The sequence below is a fragment of the Microtus oregoni genome, unplaced genomic scaffold (genome assembly GCF_018167655.1).
Source record: "Microtus oregoni isolate MIOR12 unplaced genomic scaffold, Mior012 000013F_ref0000133, whole genome shotgun sequence".
In the NCBI taxonomy this organism is placed as follows: domain Eukaryota; kingdom Metazoa; phylum Chordata; class Mammalia; order Rodentia; family Cricetidae; genus Microtus; species Microtus oregoni.
In genome coordinates, this window is record NW_024543072.1 from 28,492,216 (window position 1) to 28,513,926 (window position 21,711).

At 38.3% G+C, this 21,711-nt stretch overlaps 1 protein-coding gene across 5 annotated transcripts in view; it reads left to right on the plus strand.

Annotated features, from left to right (window-relative positions):
* Positions 1-18,142: 18,142 nt before the first annotated feature.
* The window catches only part of Cfap20dc (CFAP20 domain containing), a 220,436-nt gene continuing 216,867 nt past the window's right edge, over positions 18,143-21,711 (plus strand). For all 5 annotated transcript variants that reach the window (XM_041662655.1, XM_041662659.1, XM_041662657.1 and 2 more), the window contains exon 1: positions 18,143-18,464. In XM_041662655.1, coding sequence (XP_041518589.1) covers positions 18,444-18,464 — 21 coding nt within the window. In that variant the 5' untranslated portion in view covers positions 18,143-18,443. The remainder of the gene's footprint in view (positions 18,465-21,711) is intronic.

Consider the following 21,711-nt stretch of genomic DNA (forward strand, 5'->3'; position numbering starts at 1 on the left):
TTTACATGGCCACAAAGATTCTCTAGTCTAATCTAATGAAAAATTTCAAATTACAACATTATTACTGTAGATGTTATTTTTACTTTTTCTCTAGTATCAGTGAAGATTATTTTTGTTTCTTTCCCCAACAATTTCCCAAAGGCTATTGTGATCAACTGAAGTTTCTCATTGTAATTCTAAGAGCTGGGACATACTCAGAACAAGGAAAATGGAGGAAAATCATCAGTGATGGGGAGAAAGGAATCTCTTTAATTGAAGAAAATGCAAAGTGAATTCAATTTGCACAATCGTGTTCTGATTTTCAGCCAAACGACCATAGAAGTCTTTGTGTTTACTTTTCATTAGGAATGTATTCTGGCCACATTCTCTTCTGGCTCACTGGCAGTCAAGGAAGAAAGCTTGCTTCTCTTAGCCGCTAGATTCTGCAAGCTGAGGCTTGTTCTGTGCATTGAACTGAACAGAAGTAGACTGTGAGCCAGCTTTGAGTTTCAGCTTTTGAATAGTTATTCGTGGCATAATTCTTGGGTGAGGTGGAGGAATATGAACTAATAAGATAGCCATGGGAATAATAATAGCTGTCATTGATTGATATCCTACTATACATCTAACACTTAATAGGCTCTCACAATTATTTATTTTTATGTCACAACAATCATTCTAAACCAGCAAAGAAGTTGATTATATAGGAAAGAAACTAAAGCTTGAAATTGTCAAATAACTTACTCGTATCCTAGAGAGGCACAAGTGTATTCTTTAGTGTTTGGGTGGAGTCTTCTATAGATGTCTGTTTGGGCCTTTAGATTTAAGGCTTTATTTAACTTCAGAACTTCTGTTTACTTTTTGTCTTTGATGACATGCCTAGTGGTGAGAGTTGGATATTGAAATCTAATTACTGTGTTTGTGTTAATTGGTGGCTTTAGTGTTTGTTTTATGAAATTGGGTGCACCTGGGTTTGGTACATATGTTTGCAATTCTAATATCCTCAACAGATTATTCCTTTACAGACTATGAAGCAACCTTTTAAAACTTCTCCTGACTAATTTTGGTTTAAAATTTATTTTTGTCATACAGTAGATTGTTGTGCCTGCTTGTTCCATTGACTTGGAGAACCTTCTTCCTTCCTTTCCCCATGAAATAGTGTCTCAGCTTCAACGGTAAAATGTGCTTCTTAGCCACAGTAGAAAGACAGACTCTTTGTTCTAATCCAGTCTTCTAGTTTGTGTCTTTTTATTGGGGAGTTGAGACCAATTCAGAGTAATTACTGAAAGATGTGTACTGATTAAGTCATTTAGTTGATTCTGTGATGTTTTTCTTTCCAAGCTGTCCTGATAACGTCTAACCTCCCCCCTCCTGTGACCTCCTGGGTATGTTTATCCTTCTCTTCAGTACACGGTATTTCTTTCAGTATTCTCTGTGGAACTGGCTTAGTGGTTATATATTCCATTGCTCTTTTTTTTAAAAAATCGTGGTAGTTTTTTTTTTCTCATTCAATTTTAATAAGTAGTTTAACAGATAACAATCTTGGTTGATTAGCATGAGCTTCCAGAACTTGGAATATGTCTTTACAATTCCTTCTGGATATTATTCTTACCAGCTAAAATGATGTCAAAGAGACCTAAGTCTTTAAACTTCTTATTTCTGAATTGAAATCTAGCATGGGATATGTTAAACATCTTTCCATTATGAGAAATGTGACAAAGTACCCAAGAAACATCAGCTTATAAGAAGAAAGGTTCTAGTTCATGGTCAGTTAGAGATAATGAGATGTTGATCTCTGTGTGGGCTACATCTATCAATTCTATACAGTTCTTTTTTGATTGTTTGTTTCCTTTTAAACGCTAGCCATGTTCTCTCTACCTACTCTCCTTGGTAGGGAACAAGAATGTGGAAAACACATTTTTTAAAATTGCATCTTAATTCTAATTGCCTAATGTATATAAGGAGACTAAGTGATGTGGGATTTGCCTCTGTATGTTGTGAATATATTTTATTACCATTGGTTAATAAAGAATCTGCTTCAGCCTATTGCAGGGCAGAGTAAAGTCAAGTGGAAAATCTGAACAGAGAAATAGAGAGAGAGTAGGCAGAGTCAAGGAGTTGCCACATAGCTCCTGAAGGAGACAGACGCCTGAAACTTACCCAGTAATCACAGCCTCATGGCAATATACAGAATAATAGAAATTGGTTAATTTAATATGTAAGAGCTAGCTAGAAATATACCTGAGCCATTGGCCAAACAGTGTTGTAATTAGTATAGTTTCTGTATTATTATTCAGGTCTGGGCAGCTTGGAAAACTAAGGCATAGTCTCTACTTACAAAATGATACCCAACGTGGGACACAAATGCATAACCCTGAGATTAATAGTCTCATGCACTACTGACTGAGAGGTGGAGTCAGGGAGATGCTGTGTAGCCACCAAAGGAGAAAGATGTCAGAACCTTATCAGTAGCCCACAGCCTCATGTGATACACAGAATAATAGAAATGGGTTAATTTAAGATGTAAGAGATAGCTAGGAATACACCTAAGCCATTATCCAAAGAGTGTTGCAATTAATATAGTTTTTATGTGATGCATTGGCAGGAAAACAAGCAGATCATAATCCTTTCCCCATCAGGGCTTTTGCCCTCTGGCTAGGAATGGATGGTGAAATTCCAGACCTTGCTATGTAACACAGGAGAGCAATTCCCTCTGTTTTAGGTCTTGCTATGGCTCAGCACATTTCTGCTGATATATCACACTCTCGCGGTCAACAAACCAATCAGGTTGAACCGCATGGATTTCTTCTTTTTGTAGCTTTAAGATGGCTAATTTGCAGTATGATTCCATATGATATTTATATGTTCTATCCATAGTGTCAAAGAAATTTACTTTTAAAAACCCTGACTGCTCTTTGGACTGGAGAGGGATGGGGAGAGGAGTGGGGGGAGGGGGAGAAGGGTGGAAGGAGGGGGAAAGGGTGGGAGGAGGGGGAGGGAAATGGGAGGCTGGGAGGAGGTGGAAACTTGTTTTTTTTTCTCCTTTTCTCAATAAAAAAATGGAAAAAAAATAAAAAATAAAAATGTAAAAAAAAAACTGAGGTATAAGAAAGTTGGTGTCATGTAGTTAGTTTAAAACCAGAACTCAAGTTTTCCTGAGAGCCAGTGCTATAGTCTTATCATGGTATTAATGTGCTTTATGGTAGAATGTCTTATGCTCCTCTGACCATTACTGTATTTTTAATTTTTCATTAATCAACCAATAGAATTAAAATATGATGTTTTGCATCAAAACCTAGATTTTCCTTTCTCTTTTAAAATGGGAAACTATTTGTGCTGGGTCTAGAAGCAGCATTAGGATGAAGAACATTGGTAATTGTGTGAGTACAAAGTGTCAAATGATGCAAAAATTCTTAATAATTAAGATAAACACATTTTGATCCTTTATTTCAAGAACCAGAGTCAGTTCAGAAAAAGCTGTAGCAAAAAACAGCAGAGTTTTAAAAAAGAGAAGCCATTGTTAACCCCTGCTACTCAAACCTCCTTATCCTCCATTACTGTCTGGGAATTATGGGAATAATCATTTCTAATCAACTTTCTGCTCTGCCATCAACTGTCCATCAACTCATACCACTGGTCAGGTTAATGAAAGCTAAAAAGGACACAAAATCAGATTGGGCAATACAGATACTTCTTTTTTTTCTTTATGTGTGCACTTTTTGTGTATATGTACAGGTTTTGGAGGCTCAAGATTAATGTTTGGAATGTTATTCTTTGAGGCAGTGTCTCTCCACTGAACCCAGAATCTGCCAAGTCAGTTAGTCTTGTTAGCCAGCTTGCCCTGGTGTTCCCCTGTCTCTCCATTCTGAGGTTAAAAGTTATAAGTGGACTGCTATACCCACTGAACGTTTACATGAGTTCTTAGGATCCAAACTCTGGGCTTCTTACTTATAGGATAAGAGCTCTTTAACCACTGAGCAATTTCCCTAGTCCCAAAATAAAGATTTTCTATATAATAACTTTACAAGAAGGCTTTTAATAACCTTTTCTACTTAGTAAAAATGGGGTTATATATTCATAAGAATATATAGAGATACATAATATTTCTTTAATCTTGGGTTCCATTATGTATACCATGGCCCTGTCTAAAGACAAAGTGTAACTCAGTCGAGGCAGATTTAGTGGAGTATTTTAGATCTACATATACTTCCCAGGCAAAAGAGTTGCTGTGATTTGTATATACAATGTCCTGCCATGGGTATCTGTACTGAAGACTAGGTCCCCAGCTGGTGATAATGTTTTGGAGATGAAAGACACTTTGTGGGGTGGAGCATGGCTATGGGAAGTAAGTCCCTGGGAGCCTGCCTTAGATGATACCTGGTTGTGGGCTCGCCCCCTGTCTTTATTTCCAGATCTTCATGGGTTGAGTGACTTCTGTTACATGCTCTACTCAACCGTGGGCCAAGGAGCAATGGAGCCAAAGATGCTGGACTGAAACTTCCGAAACCATCAATAAAAATAAATAACATCCCACTTCCTTTGCCACAGTGAGAAGGTCTAACTAATCAGTCTCTGTTCCATTTGTTTCACTTGCCTGCCTTCACTTGGTTTTTTCATTCTCATCTAAACATTACTCAGCTCTAGAACTTAGAATCAGACCTGTTTCTCTGCCTACCGCCCAGGGGATAAAATACACATAAATATTCTCTATAAGCCTCTACTTTTTCTCTGAACAGCAGATTTAAAATGGTACTTCCTACTTGATATGTAACTAAAATGACTTGCTTGATTGGCAAATGAAATTACTCAAACAGAGTAACCTATGATTCTGTTCTTTTCAAACTTGTTTCACCTTCCTCTTCTCTGCATCTCAGTAAATAGAAATTTTGATATTAAATTCATAAAAGTTCTCTGTATTTAATTTTACCCCTTGCCTTGATATCAATAAGTTCTATTGACTACCTTTTAAATATGGTCTACTCATTTTTCTCATCTCTACTTCTATCTCTATAGATTAAGTGTCCTTCCTCTTTCTAAATAAGCCAAAGCCTTTAGACTGGTCATTTGGTGCTAACTCCATTCAATTTAACATTTAGCAGACAAGCTTACATTGCTTTAAGAAACATAACAATGAATACTCTGTGGTGGATTCCTATAATCTCTTGACCCAAAAAGCTGAAGGAGGAATACTGTGAGCTCCAAGTAAGACTTGATTATATAGCAAAACTCTACCTTAAACAAAACCCAAATATCTGTGTACATGTGCATGTGTGTATGTGTGTGATTATTTCATATCTTCCTCTACTGTAAAACATTATTTTGCTGATGTTTTGTTTCAATTACATTAAAATCCTTTTTACCATAACCTAAAAGCCATATACTATGGTCCAAAATTATCCTACTCCAACAATACCGACTGCTATAGTCTCAGGAATGCTATAGGCACACTCTCTCCTAAAGTTCTTTTCTCTTATATTTTCTTGACCTGAAATGTGCCTTCCAGTTTCTTAAAGGAATAGTTGTGTCCTACTTGTCAGATATTAGCTTTCTTTCAACTCCATACAGTCTTCTCTCATCAGCCTGTGCACAAGTGTTCCCTTGGCCACTCTTTTTCATATTATCTCCATCTTGGAAAATTACCTTACTAATTCCTTCATTCTTCCACTTATATGGTATTCACTAATATATTCTGTGAAGGCCCAAAAAATGTGAGCTTATTTTTCACCTTGTCTGAAGGTCAGAGAGTCTGAGATTGCTCAAAATTGTTGACAACAAGTATGGCTACACACCCTGACCCAGGAGTGGTTACTTAATTCTTTTGACATTAAGATGGCCCCCATAGAAGTAGATCCACTCCATCCTGACAAAAGGTCAGGATATGCAAGAGTAATTCTGCTCCTTCTTCTGTAATATGAGGTTACCTGTGGAGTGGCTGCCTTCAGGATACTTGGTCTAGGGTGTCTCCACTGCTTAACCAACAGAATGTTAATGACCTGATGTCTCAAAGTGTTGAAGTAATTAACTGCTTGAGTTGTCCTTTGTATTATGTTAAAGAAGTCTTTTGTTGCCTTCTTCCCTGTTTATATTGGAGCATAAAAGTGTATGGAAAATTAAATGCGGACGATTTCAGTATTCACTGGGACTCCCTCCCAATACTATCCTATGTTTCTGTTTTATTATTTTCACTTCCATCTTCGTATTCTTTACTATTTTTTCTGATCTCCATACCCATACCCTGGTAAGTGGTATTTTTGTAAGGCTTGTCCCCAACAATAGTCTTAGTAAGAAGAGATATTCAATAAATATTTATTGAGTGAAGGTCAAGATCATGAATGAGTAAGTGTCCATAAGCAACATTAAGCCCTTAGCTTTATATCACCAAAAGGCCTTCATAAACCACATTGTTCTGAGAAATAAATGAACTATCTGAATTAAAACTTAGCTTTGTTATTTAAACAGTAATTCCTGTAAACTTGTTGCATAGCCAAATATTTCAGTTTGGAGAACACACAAATCTTTAGTGTAAAACCAAACTGAAACAGTATATGGGTCCTGGAAAACAACCCTAGAAGACAAAGTTTAGAATCAAAGACAGCCATGTGAAACTATGGGTAAAGTAGCTAACAAAATGGCTCCCTAAAGAGATTCAGAGAGAGAGAGAGAGAGAGAGAGAGAGAGAGAGAGAGAGAGAGAGGGGGGGGGGGCTCATGAGACTCCCCGAGGATAAAAAGATGTCTTTAAAGTGTTCCTCTGCTCATTCTTTCTTGTGTTTAGATAACATCAGCTTACATCCACATTTAAGTTCCCGAAGATGCATACTCTTAGACTATCACAGAGCATGGCAACCATGGATGGAAATCAAGTGTAAAAAAAAAAATCTTTCATCATTCAGTCATCTAATTGTCATGATTCTTCTGCACAGGCAACAAAACCAAGCAGCCTTTTCAATGATTACTTCGCATCTCCTTACATTTTGCATGTGATTCTTTTAAGTGATACCATTTAAATGACATTTATCAAGTTTAAAGAGTAGTACAAGCATTGCCATGACTCAGCACTCAGACATGCCCTTTCACTACAAGATTCCTTGTGCCCATTTTAATTCATATTTTTCTATTCCAAATCCAGACAAGTCTTACTTTGCTTCCTGTCTTGATAAAATGTTCCTGCCCTGGATATACTACATAAATTAAATTATATAGTATGAGTTCACAATCATCCAATATATGTTCCTTTCATTTAGCCTGTTGTTAGTGTCTAATCATTATGGAGAATTTATCAGCAGATCATTCTTTGGGCTGATGAAAAATATTTCACTACAAATCTATCACAAATGTCTACTGAAGAGCTGGTGGACATTTAGAGTATTACTATACATTTTCAAATTATCTTTGTATGGAGTTGTTTGTATTTCTCTTGAGTAGATGCCTACAGGTAAATTGGATACCTTGCACTAATAGTTTTACATTTAACATTTTGAGTTAACTTTTCCCCCAAACACTGTGAATATTGCTAAAACACTTTATATTCTCAATAGAAATATGCAAAAATTTGTGTTTTTCAGCATGTTTGTAACTAATTTACGATAACTATTCCAGTGGGCATGGAATGGTTTTTAATTGTGATTTTAATTTATATTTTTTATAATGACAAATGATATTGAGAATCTTTTCATCAGCTCAGTAGTCATTCTTGTTACTGCATGTGCTTCATTTCTCTTCCTCCCCCAACCCTTTATTTTGAGATAAGATTCTATTCTGTAGTCTAGGTTAGTCTACAACTTACTCTGTAGTCCAGGGAAGCCTTGAATTTATGGCAATCCCAGCTCAGCCTACCAATTGCTGAGATTACAAACATGAACCTAATACCTGACCATCCAATTCTTCTTTGCTAAAACACCTGTTCATTTATTATTTTAGTTTATATATAATACTGATTTTCATATATGTCTATAGGTGAAGTTAGAGGTTCCAGTGGTTTGGTATTCTATTGCTCCAACCTATTTATGGAAGAGATTAACACTTCTCTAATGAATTTCCCTGACATATTTGCTAAATGCCAATTTCTATAAAATTTATTTCCCCTCTCTGAATTTTATTTTGTTAAGCTCTCTTTATTCCAATAGCACACTTTCTTAATAACTATAAGTTTTGAAATTAAGAATGTAAAGTTTTCCAACTGTTTCTTTTCTAAATAGTTATTTTGTCTATTCTAGGCGCTTTGCATTTTCATATAACTGTAGGACATACTTTTAATCTATGCAAAATATAGACAGAATTTTATAAAAATCCATATAAAGGATTACATTAAATTCTTACATCAGTTACTGGAGAGTTTCTGTCATATTAATATTGAATCTCTCAACCTAAAAGCATGGAATCGTCTGAAAAACCTTTCACTTAAAATTGAGATGCTCCATAATTGCTATGAAGAAAGATTGAAAATTTACAGTGTAAAGTCCTTGCTTCTTTTGTTAATCATATTACAGAAATATTCATTCTTTTAAACAGATATCTAATGAATCTTCTAATTTTTCCATTATATAGAAATACAATTGTAAATCCTTTCAGCTTGCTCACATCACTCTGGAGATCATTAGCTTGTTTTTGGTAAGTCTTCATATACCACAAAATGTTCACTACAAAATACATTATGTAATAGTTATTAGTAAATCCACATTTGTGCAACCATCATCAGTATTTAATTTTGGAATCTCCTCATCACCAACCAAAGAATCTCTGCTCCCATGAGCAGTCATTGCCATCTTCTTCTACTCCCAGGCCATTACTGTCCTGATCTAATTTCTGCCTCTATAAGATTTATCTAGGCATGCCATATAAATAAAATTATATAATGTGATGGTGTTTTTCACTTATAATGTTTTCAAGATCCATCTTGTTGTACTATATATCAATGCTTGATTTTTCTTCATGGCTGACTTTTTTATCATATAGATATCTTATTTGTCATTCCTCAAATATTTATTAGACATTTGTTGATACCCAAATTTTGATTTTTATGATTAATATTACTAGGTAGTCATATATATTTTTTATGTGGATACATGTTTTCAGTTGAATTGCTGAGTAGGGAATATTTTACATATAAAAAAGGAGAATGTAAATGAGAGTGACAAAATAACAGAGTGACAGATTGTATTATATTATTCTTAAATGTGTTTGGTGCTTTCCATGAGAAACAAATAGACATCCCGCCCCAATGACCTCACCTTTTACCATGTGATTTATTTTGGTCATTAAAATACAATAAATAAACTCTTACAAATAAAAATTCCAGCCTGGGGCGGGTTACTTTTTTCAGAGTTGCTGACCAGAAAGGTCCCATAAACCACTGACCCATTACAACCCATTATCACTCTTCTCAGTTACTCTTCAGAACTGAACAGCAGACCCTGTGTTTGAAGATAACACATACTAGCATCACAGAATATGGAAAAAAATCAAGCTTATCAGGAGACTTTATCTATCCTGGCTAGCTCTCATATTGCTGAAAGGTTCTTTTGTCCACAAGAGGAAATAATCATCAACTGTCCACAGATGTGAATACTGTGAGCTACAATAATGACTGACTTGGTAAGACTTGCTCATTGATGCACTATGACATGAACAACACCAGAGTAATATTACTTTCCGATTGGATTTAAGTCCAACTCCAAAAGTTAAAATCTATTCCTGGCACCATTATCAAGCCAATACTCTATGGTTAGACAGGTCGTAGACCTCAGGGGATAATCTAATTTTATTATACTAGTAAACTGACTTCCAAGGACTTATCATTATACCCACCAGACCAATGCATCTCTCAGTCTGAGTCTGAGAAGCTTTTATGTACAATAGATGGTTACTAACATAGTGAGCCACAACTGTCCAAGTCTCAGAGAATAAGAGACTGAGAAGTTCATCTCTATATGAAACACATATAGTACACTCCCTCCTCCCAAGATCCAGGGGTCACTATGAAAGAGGAGGTAGAAAGATTGTAAGAGGCAGAAGCAATGAATGATGTCAAAGAAACAGTGTCATCTGGACACAGCAGAACAGCTGCATAGAGGTTGTAAGAGCACAGACAAAACCTGTGCAAGCTCATGCCAAACAAAATCACAGAATTGAGATGAAAATTAGGCACATAATGCCAACCCTAGCTGTGGAGCTATTGGCAATTGTTAGCTGCTGGGGGAGAGAGAGAGAATTTTCTCAAGAGCGTGACCCCTAGTAAGCTGACCATGTTCCAGAACACCTGGGCTGCATAAATTGGTTTTGTAGGATTCAAAGGCGGGGGAGGGGGACCCACAAAATTCGGTGAGTAGGAAGTGAAAGTGGAAAGTGAATATGAACCAAATATGTTATATAATGCTGTGTGATGACTAATGAAATTTTTAAAATGAATTCAAGAAGCCACATATGTCAGTTTCAGAGAGAAGTGCTCAGATCCCGTACAGGGTTTACTACTTTGCCAGTGTTGCCTTACTCAGTACAGCAACATCCACTGGAAGGTCTGACCCAACAGCATAATGGAGACAGCATCAAGTAGGACTAAAGTTAACTAATGTAAAACATGTAAGTAACATCAGGAAATAAGCCTTCAGGATTAGAGCATCTGCATTCAGGGGATGTTTGTTCCTGCATCCCAGATGTCCTCAGCTGTCTGAAACAATGGTTACAGTGATTACTGACCTTCTCTTCTTTAAATACATTTTTTTAAATATTTATTTATTTTGTATACAATATTCTGTCTGTGTGTATGACTGCAGGCTAGAAGAGGGCACCAGACCCCGTTACAGATGGTTGTGAGCCACCATGTGGTTGCTGGGAATTGAACTCAGGACCTTTGGAAGAGCAGGCAATGTTCTTAACCTCTGAGCCATCTCTCCAGCTCCCTTTAAATACATTTTAAAAGGCTGTGACGTACAAATTAAAAACCATTTCCTTAGATTTAATTCAAAAGTCTAAAAAATTAGAAAAACTATTTTTTCTCAGAAAAGGCTTGTCACAACTCTTATCTGTCCATCTAAGTCTACATAAGTTATCATTAACCTTCTTACATAAGATATATATGTTCCCAATATGTGAAAAAATGATGCTAGAGTCCTAATATTCAGCTACAGAACTTGTAATTCCAAGCATACACAAGTGAATTTATACAAGATCACATACTTCTCTTGTATACTACCCTCATTCAAGTTTACATATGTCTCCAAATTAAAATAATCTGTTATGGATTAAAGAGCAAAAAATGAATCCTTTGGGTTATTTCATTGGAATGATTTTAATATCACATTCTGGATGTTGTTTAGGTAATGAAAAATCTTGTAAATTAAATCCATCCAAATTTCAGTATGGGCCAACTAACTACAATGATGTGAAACAAAAGAGAAAACAGGTTATCTACCACCTCAACAGCAGACAGAAGAGACAGACTATCTACAACCTCCACAGGTGACAGAGGAGACAGGTTATCTACTACCTCAACAGGTGACAGAGGAGACAGGTTATCTACCACCTCAACAGGTGACAGAGGAGACAGGTTATCTACCACCTCAACAGCAGACAGAAGAGACAGACTATCTACAACCTCCACAGGTGACAGAGGAGACAGGTTATCTACAACCTTCACAGGTGACAGAGGAGACAGGTTATCTACCACCTCAAAAGGAGACAGAGGATAAGACAAGTTATCTACCACCTCAACAACAGACGACAGAGAATACAGGTCATCTACCACCTCGGCAGCAGACAGAAGAGACAGGATATCTATCGCCACAACAGGGGACAGGTGATAGAGGGAAGTGGCTATTAGGACGTGGACGGAAATAAAAAGCAAAGAAGTAAATTTTACAAAGTATAAGGATTAACATTGTTTATGACAGAGGCTAGATGGCTTTATGCACTGTGAGTTTTACCCAGGATAGCATAGTATTAAAGCTACATACAGTTTTACAGTTCCAGCACCAGTTTTCGGGTCTGTATATAAACAAAAATGCTTTCTGGAAAGCTAATGAAGAATTTCTTAAACAAATAAAGAAGCAGAAAACAAAGCTTCCAAAAATGCCTTTACAGATTTATATTTGTCTATTTGATATTTATCTTTAGCCTTAAATGAATTGTAATGGTATTGTTTAGAAAAATGCAAGGATTGGAAATGTCTCAAACCAACTAACAAAGGTGATAAACAAAGAACTTAGGGAAAGGAGTGTAAAAGCTAGAGTCAGTTTTAAATAAGTAAATTCTAATCCCATATCAGGAGGGTAACAGATTGCCTAGGCAATATTATACAATGATTACAATTTTCTTCTGTAGAAATATGAACCCTGTTTCTAATGTCACCATTCTGTTGCACTAATTTTAATTTAACTTAGTTCGTCATCCATAATTATCCATTCTGGAGACTATTTTTAGTCTTTTGCTTTCACTCAGAGAGCTGATAATACACTATTGCAAGAGTAAGGCATGGAAGCAACTATGTCGCCACCGGAGAACATCATCAATATTACGGAGTTCCATCCATGGGCTGAGCGAACGCAGCACTTATTTGAATTTCTTGGGACCTGAACTATGGAATATTTTAAATAATCCTATTGTATTTTAGACACATAAAATAAAGGTATCTGATGACAGTAGTAGGTAAATAGGCGTTGGCACTGTCACAGTTTGTCCACTAGCCCTACCTTCTGCACACTCTCCTGTACACACAGACAAACTTAACTCATTCTATAAGACACATTACTCCCATCAAGAAAGCCCAGTTGATACTTCTTATGGCAGTTTTTGAGAAATACCATTTTTTCCTCCAGCATTGGTTTATCTTGTACTGTATGATGTCCAGTAAAATGTATGTTATATTAGTATCTGCCTCTTAGCATGGCTGGGGGGTTGCAAGAATGAATGAAAATAAGGAGCAGAGACTGGGCCCTAAGACAACCAAGTCCTTAGAGAGCATTAGCTTGTTGAATTACAGAGAAGCAGAACCAAGGGTGTTGACTGTGCGTCCTACTACTAACACAGTGTCTACATTCCGTGGCTTCTGATGCCCGCTTTTAGATGAAGGAAGCATTATTCATGCAGAAATCCTGATTCAGGATGAGAGGAGAAAGAAGAGTTTTAGAGGCAAGGGGGAAGGACCAGTTTGGGAACTGAAAAAAGTTCAAAAGCAGAAGCGCTGTGTGGATAAGGGGCTCTGGGCTCTACGCTCAGCACCTTGAAGGAACTTGTTTCTGCTGAGTATTATACTGGGAAGATGGTCACGGTAATAAAATATTCAAAGGCTTAAAGGTTTTCTTCAGTTTGGTAAATTAATACACAATTTCATCTTGATAGAGTAACAAGATTATTGCCATAAGGTGTAAATATGACTAGAATATACTCTAAAATTTCCGAAGATATAGTTTTTAAAAGCACAGATGAGTTATCCCAGCCTCAAGACCAAAAAGCTTAGGTCAGCACAGCCATGACTCACAAACTCTGCAAACCTGTCTACACAGTTTGCAGGCTGTTCAACAGTCTAAGAGTTCTCCTCTCTGTGGCTAGGCCGGTTAGGGTCTCCTCCCCCAGCAGCTCTTTACTAGTTGTTATACTACTGGGGATGGGAAGTTGAGCATCTTCCGCGTTTCTATTTCCCGCAGACCTGTGACCTTCTGTTTGCCTTCCGGGGTCTCATATCATCAGCCCCCTCCCTTTTGGAGGGGGTGTTTCAATTCAGAATAAACTTCCCTGAAAGAGGAAGAATAGACTCCCCTTTGTAAAGGTGCAGGAGAAAGTGTTTCGCCCTTTCATCCATTAATAAAAACCCACCACCATAGCTATTGGCAATGCTGGTTTCATTAGACAAGTAAATTAAAATCTGCATGTAGCCTGGCTTTGGAAAACAAATCACATTATCTCTCAGCAGACTCCTAGACTGCTGTAGCCAGAAGCGATGCTGAGAAAGGACCTGTTGTCTGACTTTGTATTACTCTAGGGTCAAAAACTTCTGAAAACCATTTCTGAGTCCCATAAACATTCCACTGCATTGCCTCATGCATAGGGTACCTCAGGACCCAGACTATCCAGCATCATGGATGGCACTATAGGGAATTGGCCTTGTGATGTGAGAGGAATGGAAGGTGTAGCCTATTGAGAAGTCAGGTTGGTCTAGTGTTGTGTGACTTTACATCAGTTCCAGGATGAAAGGCAGACACACATAGGATCCCACCATCCTTCTTACCTTAGCAGGGACAACTGGAATCAAGGAAGAGATGTTTGATTGTTGGTGTCTGAAGATGTTCTAAAACTCTTGAATGTCCCCCTCATTTTTCCTGGCTAAATGTAATATTTTATAGAAAATTCTTGTTGTAGTGGACATTTATCTAATTTTGGCTGCTCAGTGTGGATTCTCCTTCAGTGTAAATGAGCCTAGAGTGTCCTCTCAATGTCCATATCCAGTCAATTCACTTAATCTCTTCTAAAATACATTTTGCAAGTATGTTCATTTCTTTAAACCTAAATGTCTGATATTTCAGAAACTACTTTAAGAAAGTATTCATATTTTAACATTCAATACCTAGAATTGAATAATTTAACATTCAATACCTAGAATTCAATACCTAGAATGCTGTTACCCTAAGAACCATTAGGGAGCAGCTAGTCCTTGGAATTTCAAGTTTCTGCACAACTTTTGGAGTTTTTGGTCACCTTAAGTTAGGAAACAGTCTCCATGAATCTCTGCAATCAGAAGCATTTGCACTAAAAATAGTGTAAGTGTCAAAAAACACATGATGCCATACCTTCTTGTTATCAATAGCCAAACAGATGCCTTGGGTGTCACTAAGTTTTCACAATAATAACTTGTTGAAGACTACAAAATAGGCATAGTTCAAAAATTATTTTACCAAATCATCATGATTATAATTCATAAAGTCATTCACAATGTGGAAAATCTTAACTTCAAGTATTAAACGTTTCAATGTCATTATGAAATACAACAAATTCTGAAAATCAAACCAATGTTTTTATTCTCCTCATGACAAATAAATTATGAACAACAGCTAAAATATAAACCATAACTAGATTGTGGTATATACATTATATTCTTGGTTCAAAAGAGTACTATTATCTATCAAACTGATAATCATAGACATCTAACTTAAATAACAACTTTGGCATACAGAGACTCTGCCACCTTTAAAGGCGTTTCTAGTCTATTCTGTTTTAAAAATCATCCTATATCCTTTAATAATATTAATATACCACAAAATTACGTTCTTCATAGAACAAAAATGAACATTTTAAAGCTTGTAAAATGACAAATTCTTAATGTTGTCAAATTAAGTTAAGCAATTTAGTGCAATTACTAAATGTACTGACTTCTTAAAAGATTATTGCAATTAAAGAAACCATTTCACTGTCTTTTATAACACACATAAATAGCTGTTTTAAGCCAAATTATCTGGGGATTCTGGCTTCTTTTCTTTCTCACAACTCTGGAGGTATAGTCAAATCCAAGATTTTGTACATAGCTAGCATTCATCTGAATTAAATAAGAGCAATTGCTATTATAAAATTGGATCTTGTCCCATCTCCATTTTAAGCTCATGTTTTTAAAGAACTATACATGATATTTCGCTTTATAGCCAGCCACCAGTGTGCGTGTGCGTATGTGTGTGTTAAGGGTAGCCCTCATCATATGTCAAGATGATCTGAGTTTGGCAGCTTTCAGATTTGCCCATTTCCTGAATAGGCCTAATTCAAACCTGCAAATGAAAATACAATTATTAGAGTTTGTAATTTGCTAGGAGCTCAGAGGGTTAGAAGATGGGGTTTGGTCTTGCAGCAAATGATGCTACGTTCTTGAAGACTTAACCTGAAGAAATGAGAAATGAAAAACAAAACCACATAGATAATACCACTCATGTTTGGCTCTGTAACTTTTTTTTCATAAAAAGTGAAGCTATTATTCCACAAAGTAGCTCACTGGGTATATGTGCTTGTCACCTCTGGTCAGTCCCTGAGATCCATGTGGTTGAAGGAGAGAAATGACTCATGCAGGTCGTCCAACGACCTCCATGCAAGTGCGTGTGTCCATATGTACACAAAACACGTACAAGCAAATAACTAGTTAATGAGTCTGATTTTTAATTGAGGTTATTAATTTACGGTTAAACAAGTAAACTCTTATCTATAAAGGCTTGCAGAGAACGGGAACATGTCAAACACGAGCATTAACAACAACAAAATACTCAATATGGTTGAAACGAAAGCAGGCCTGTGCACAGGTGGGCTGCACCTGGAGAGCCAGGACAGAATCTGTATCATTAAAACCTAAGAAGCAGAAAACGTGTATGGTTGGATTCAGTTTTTTTTTTCTCTACTTTGTGTACACCTACGTGTCTGTTATGTGTGGTATGTGTATGAGTTCATACGGTGTGTGCACATGCGCACGTGTGTGTGGAAGCCAGCAGTTGAATCAAGTATCTTTCTCCACCACTCTCCATTTTATGTTCTGACAGTGTTGTCACCAAACCTGGAGCTCACCAACTCCACCAGACTGGCTGGCCAATGAGTTTCAGAAATTAACCTGTCTTTATTCCCCTTTTGTCCAGATCTGGGACTACCGATGCACTGGCTTTGCATGGGCACTGAGAGCTGAACTCGGTTTTATTGCTTGCATAGCAGATACTTGACTGATTGGACCTTCTTCCCAATGTTAGTGTTTACATTTTATAAAGATATTCTGACAGCACCACATAGGGTTCTCAACAGAGAATTAATTAGGAGGGTGCTATCATAGCTTAGGGGAAAGAAAATGATGGGTCAATCAGAGTAGAGACTAAGAAATATTTAGATAAAATATCTACATGTTGGCTGGATATAGAGAGTAATTGTCATATACTATTTTTTTAATTGTCATATACTAGTACATAAAAGTTACCCCCCCCCCCCCAATTCAGCAATTTGCAATATTCACCATAGAAAACCTATGGATAAGAAGTGCTCTCTGATTCAGATTTGCTGCCGCCAATGCTGACTGAAGATGAATTATAAAAAAGGGGCTCTGTATCTGGATTTAGAGTCCTCTGAGGGACAGACCTCTGGGCATGTCTCGGAGGGTGTTTCCAGAGAAGTTTGATTAAAAAGGATGCATTCTGAACACATGTGGCACAATCGCAGGGGCTGGGATCCCAGACTAAATAAAATGGAGAAAGTGATCTCTTTGTTCTGACTGTGGGAGCAGTGTGACCCACCACCTCGTGTTTCTGCCACTGCCCTTTCTTGCCACATGGGACTGTATCCTCTCAGACTGAGAGCCAAAAGAAAACTTACTTTTCTTAAGTTGCTTTTGTCCAGCATTTTGTCACCATAGTGAAATAAGTAACTAATACAGGTTTTGCCTGTCATCTCGTGTCTTCTCATTAGTGATGACAAAAACGAGGTACAGAGGAAAGGAAGGGCAGTGTGACTAAGGAGACAGGATTGGTGAGCTGAAGCCAAGAAATGACAATCGTCGAACTGATTCTCCCGGAGTATACCCTGTTGACAACTTCAATTTGTACTTACAACTTCCTAAACTACCAGAGAACGAATTTTTCTCATTTCCAAGGCACTTTTGTGATAACTTGTTCCATATCTACAGCAAGCTAAAATCCTCTTCCAGTCCTGTGCCCCCCTACCTGTGTTCACAGCATTCCGCTCAAGTTGTGATTATTTTCTCCTTCGTTTAATTACTGCCCATCTCATCCAATATGTAACCCCGGTGCAGGCGGGACCTCTTTCACAGCCAGCCTCTCTGCATGGTATCTGGAGCCCTGAAGACAGCACCTAGCTCAGCATACATGTGAGAAAAAAAACCAAAATCCTTAGCCTTTGAAAGGGCTCAGTGATCTTGCTTAAACATCATCATTTCCAAGGGCCCTTTCCAAACTAACATTCTGTTATTTATCAAAGAACCCAAGTGTAAGAGTGTGTGAACCAAAAAGCACATGACCAAACAGCAGTTTACAAGGCATGAGGTAGAGCCTGCGGTAACCTTTTGCTTCTTTGACTGATGGGCTACTGCCTGCCACAGGTGGCGCCTTCCTCTGTTGCCTGGGCAACGCCTCAGCCTAGCCGGAGGTGAAGAACCCCGCAGGGCTCAGTGCGCAGGCGCCTCCGGGGAGCCAATGGGCGCGGCTGTCCAGCCCCGGAGCGGGCTGCGCGGTTTCCGCGGGTGAGGTCGTTTGTGTGCCCGGCGCCGGCGGGCGGTCACGTAGGTCACGCACGGTCGCTCCGTGGCGGAGCCGCACTCCGCGCTATTCCCCTGCCGCCGCGCCCGAAGCGGGGGCCGTGATGGCGCGGGTCGGCGGCCGGAGGAGCCGCTGACGGCGGGCGCGAGGCACCGAGGAGAGCCCGAGCCGGCGGGGCCCAGAGGCGGCCCTTCTCGCCCAGCTCCAGCCGGCCAAGTCTGTGCCCCCAAACCCCGGGCCCTCTGCGGGAATGTTCAAAAATGAGTACCAGGTAACCCAAAAGGGCTTCCTACCCGGGGTGAGCTGGCTCGCCTTCTGGGTTGTGAAGCCTCCACTCCCGGGCTGAAAAATAATTTGTGGCTTCGTTGTCTTGACCTTGAGCTGTTCGTGCTCCCTTCCCGCGCAGAGCTTTTTAGAGCAGAATCAGTGAGCTGATTACAGAGCAGGTCATGACCCCCCCCCCCCCCCCACACACACACACACACTCCAGGCATCCGGAATTGGAATCTGAGCACTGGACACAGCAATCCTGAGATTTCACAAGCACTCTGTGGTTTCACTGTTGATCCCTGGTATCCTAGAAGCTCTTTAGAATAGTTAATGAATGGATTCCTTTAAAAGCAGGATTAAAGTAAGCACTTGGGTGTGTGCTGTTTTCTTTTTCCTATGAGTCTCCAGCATTGGGGTACATGAGGATCATTCGGGGAGTTCTAACAAAAAAAAAAAAAAAGATTTCCTGACTCTTCTAGATCCTGGGAATGAAAATATGATAATGTAGGTGGGCTTAGCCCGAGTCCGTTTTAAAGCAAGTCCCAAGCCAAGTCTGATTCAAGGATTACATTTGGAACACACTGTTTCTCAATGTTCCTCAGACACCTTACTCCATGGATGGCATCCCTTCCTCAGCTCACTGAATGGCTTTCTGCCCCAGCTCTCCCGGCTTCATCTTAAAATCACCAGCATCTTTCTAGGAGTATTAGAGTGTTTAGTGCCCCCCCCCTCCCACCTTTAGGGTCCACCTCTTTGTGCCTTTATCCTTTTGACCAAACACTACTTGTTCTTAAAGCACTGTGGGCTTTTCCTTTGTCCCGTTTTAGAAATTCATTTTATGGGTTAGAGTAAACTTAGTTTAATCTCCCAGCATGTAGATAAAGTATAATGTGATGAAATAACAGATGCCCACTGTGGTTAATTTGGAAAACACAGAAGAAGTGGGGAGAAAAGATTTGCTGTTTCAGTAAGGTTCAGGGATTTCTTTTTAAAGGGGTTCGACCCCGAGTGACCGGGAGAAATAATTTTTGAGGAAAAGGGGCCACAGCCCAGTAATCTAAAAGGGTCATAAACTCCAAAAATCCAGTGGTGGTCGCAGGAGGACAGCTCCCTGCCTCGGGACCACTCCCAAGGTCGTAATCCGCTAGTTCCTAAAACAGTACTGTGATAATCGCAGCTGGAAAACACGTTTTTCAAGATTACAGTCTGGCTTTGTCTTCAGCTAGTTCCTGGTGCAGGGTCGCTGAACAGGCTAGTCCTAGATTTTTGATTCTCCTGCTGGAGGAGTCTGGATTTGTTCAGGTCTTTCAATACTATGTGTGATCCAAAGGTGACTGTCAGTTTACACTTCCAGCAATGGAGTTTTTTCTTTACCCACATTTTCTTAAGCATAAATTGTTGCCAGTAATTTTTAATCTTGGTCATTTTTACAAGGATAAAATAAAATCTCAGAGTTTTGATTTACATTTCTCTGACGGTTAAAGGATGTTATGTTTAAACATTTTTTTTAAATGTCTCTCAGTCATTTTTAGTTCGTCTGAGAGTTTTCAGTTTAGGTCTATAACAAATATTTTTATTGGATTAATTTTTAATAACTAATTTCCTGAGTTCTTCATATATTTTTAAAATGGGTTTATGATAAGTAAAAATCTTTCCCCACTCTATAGCCTTGTTATACAAAAGCTTCTCAATTCAGGACATATAATTTATGGTTTCTCACAATGTTTGTGCCACTGAGGCTGTGTTTAAGATGTGGCAAAGTGTGCTTCAAAAATTTTTTCTCTGTGAGGTTCAACATAATTTTTATATGCTGAGGCCTTTGGCTCATTTAAACTTGAGTTTTGTACATGGAGATGGATGTAGATCTATTTTCATTCTTCTACATGTTGGTGTCTAATGAGGCCAGCATTATTAGTTACAATGCTTCCTTTTTCCATTTTCCTATCTGCAAGGCAGACTTAAAACTTAAGAGGAGGCATCCATTGCTGGTGGGAATGCAATCTTTTTTTTTGGGGGGGGGAACTTAAGAGGAGGATAGCTTACAAACTTTTGGTTGGATGTCCAATGGTTAAAGCCCTAGTTATAATATTCTTATGGGAGATATTAAGCCGCTGGGTAAAATTCGTACAAAAAACAGTTTCCAATAGAAAGCTTAAACAGCTGCCTAACAGGTACTCAAGCAGGTAAAATATAAATCAACAGGTAAAGTATACAATAATCAACAAATACAGTCTATTAATTATAATTCCGCTATGGCAAGTGGGTATATTAAATGTAAAACTTATCTTACAACAGTTTTATTAAAAATGCTGTTTATTGCTAAACCTTCCCAGTTTTGCCAGTTAAGATATTAAACTCTTAATTTAAAACAGTAGCCTGTATCCAGCTCACCTCACCCAGAAATCCCACCTGCCCTGGAGCACAAATGCTAAACTGCCTTTGCAGTTTAAATTCTGGTTTGCTTTGGAGCTAAGGTGCAGACTAAACAACTGTTTTAATCTTTGGGGCACAAAACTCATTTTAATTAAAATATTAACCCCTCTTCACTTAAAAAGGGGGAAGATTGGGGTTTCTGTCACTGTTGCTCAGAGACTAAAACTGATGGTATTTAATAACAACAATGTATGTCATTGTACTCTTAATGAAATTGATCTAATGATATTTGTAACTGCTTATAGATGTTGGGAGAAGTTTGACACATGCTGTAAAATGTTTGGGTTTAATACATATGTTAAAAATTTTAGATTTAAACCCCTTTTACACTGCCCTAATTTTTGGCAGACAACACACATAATTTCATGTTGGAGTAGGCATTTAGGAAGAAGATATACCAAAGGCCAGACTAAAAGATAAATACTGGTTTTAAAAAATGCCCTTTCTTCTTGTCTGGAGATGGAGTTATTGGTACCCAAAATTATATCTTTACTCAACCTATACGTAATATCTTTTATTTGAGGAGCTCCTTATAGTCTTTTCATTAATGATAGACGCAGGGGCTTAATGACAGGAGTTAGTGTGGACCCTCGCCTGAACAGCACACCATACAGAGGTTGTAAAAACCGGCTCAACATGGCATGGTGCCAAGCACAAGGAGTGCCCTCCACATGGCCTAAGACAGGGTACCCTGTGGTCAAAGATCTGCTTACTTTAGGTCTTGCTAGATACCTTTTATTTGAGGAACTCCAAGGACGGGCGACTTGTGGCAGGACATCCCCCAATCTAAGACAGGGTCCTGAAAACCCGAGGAC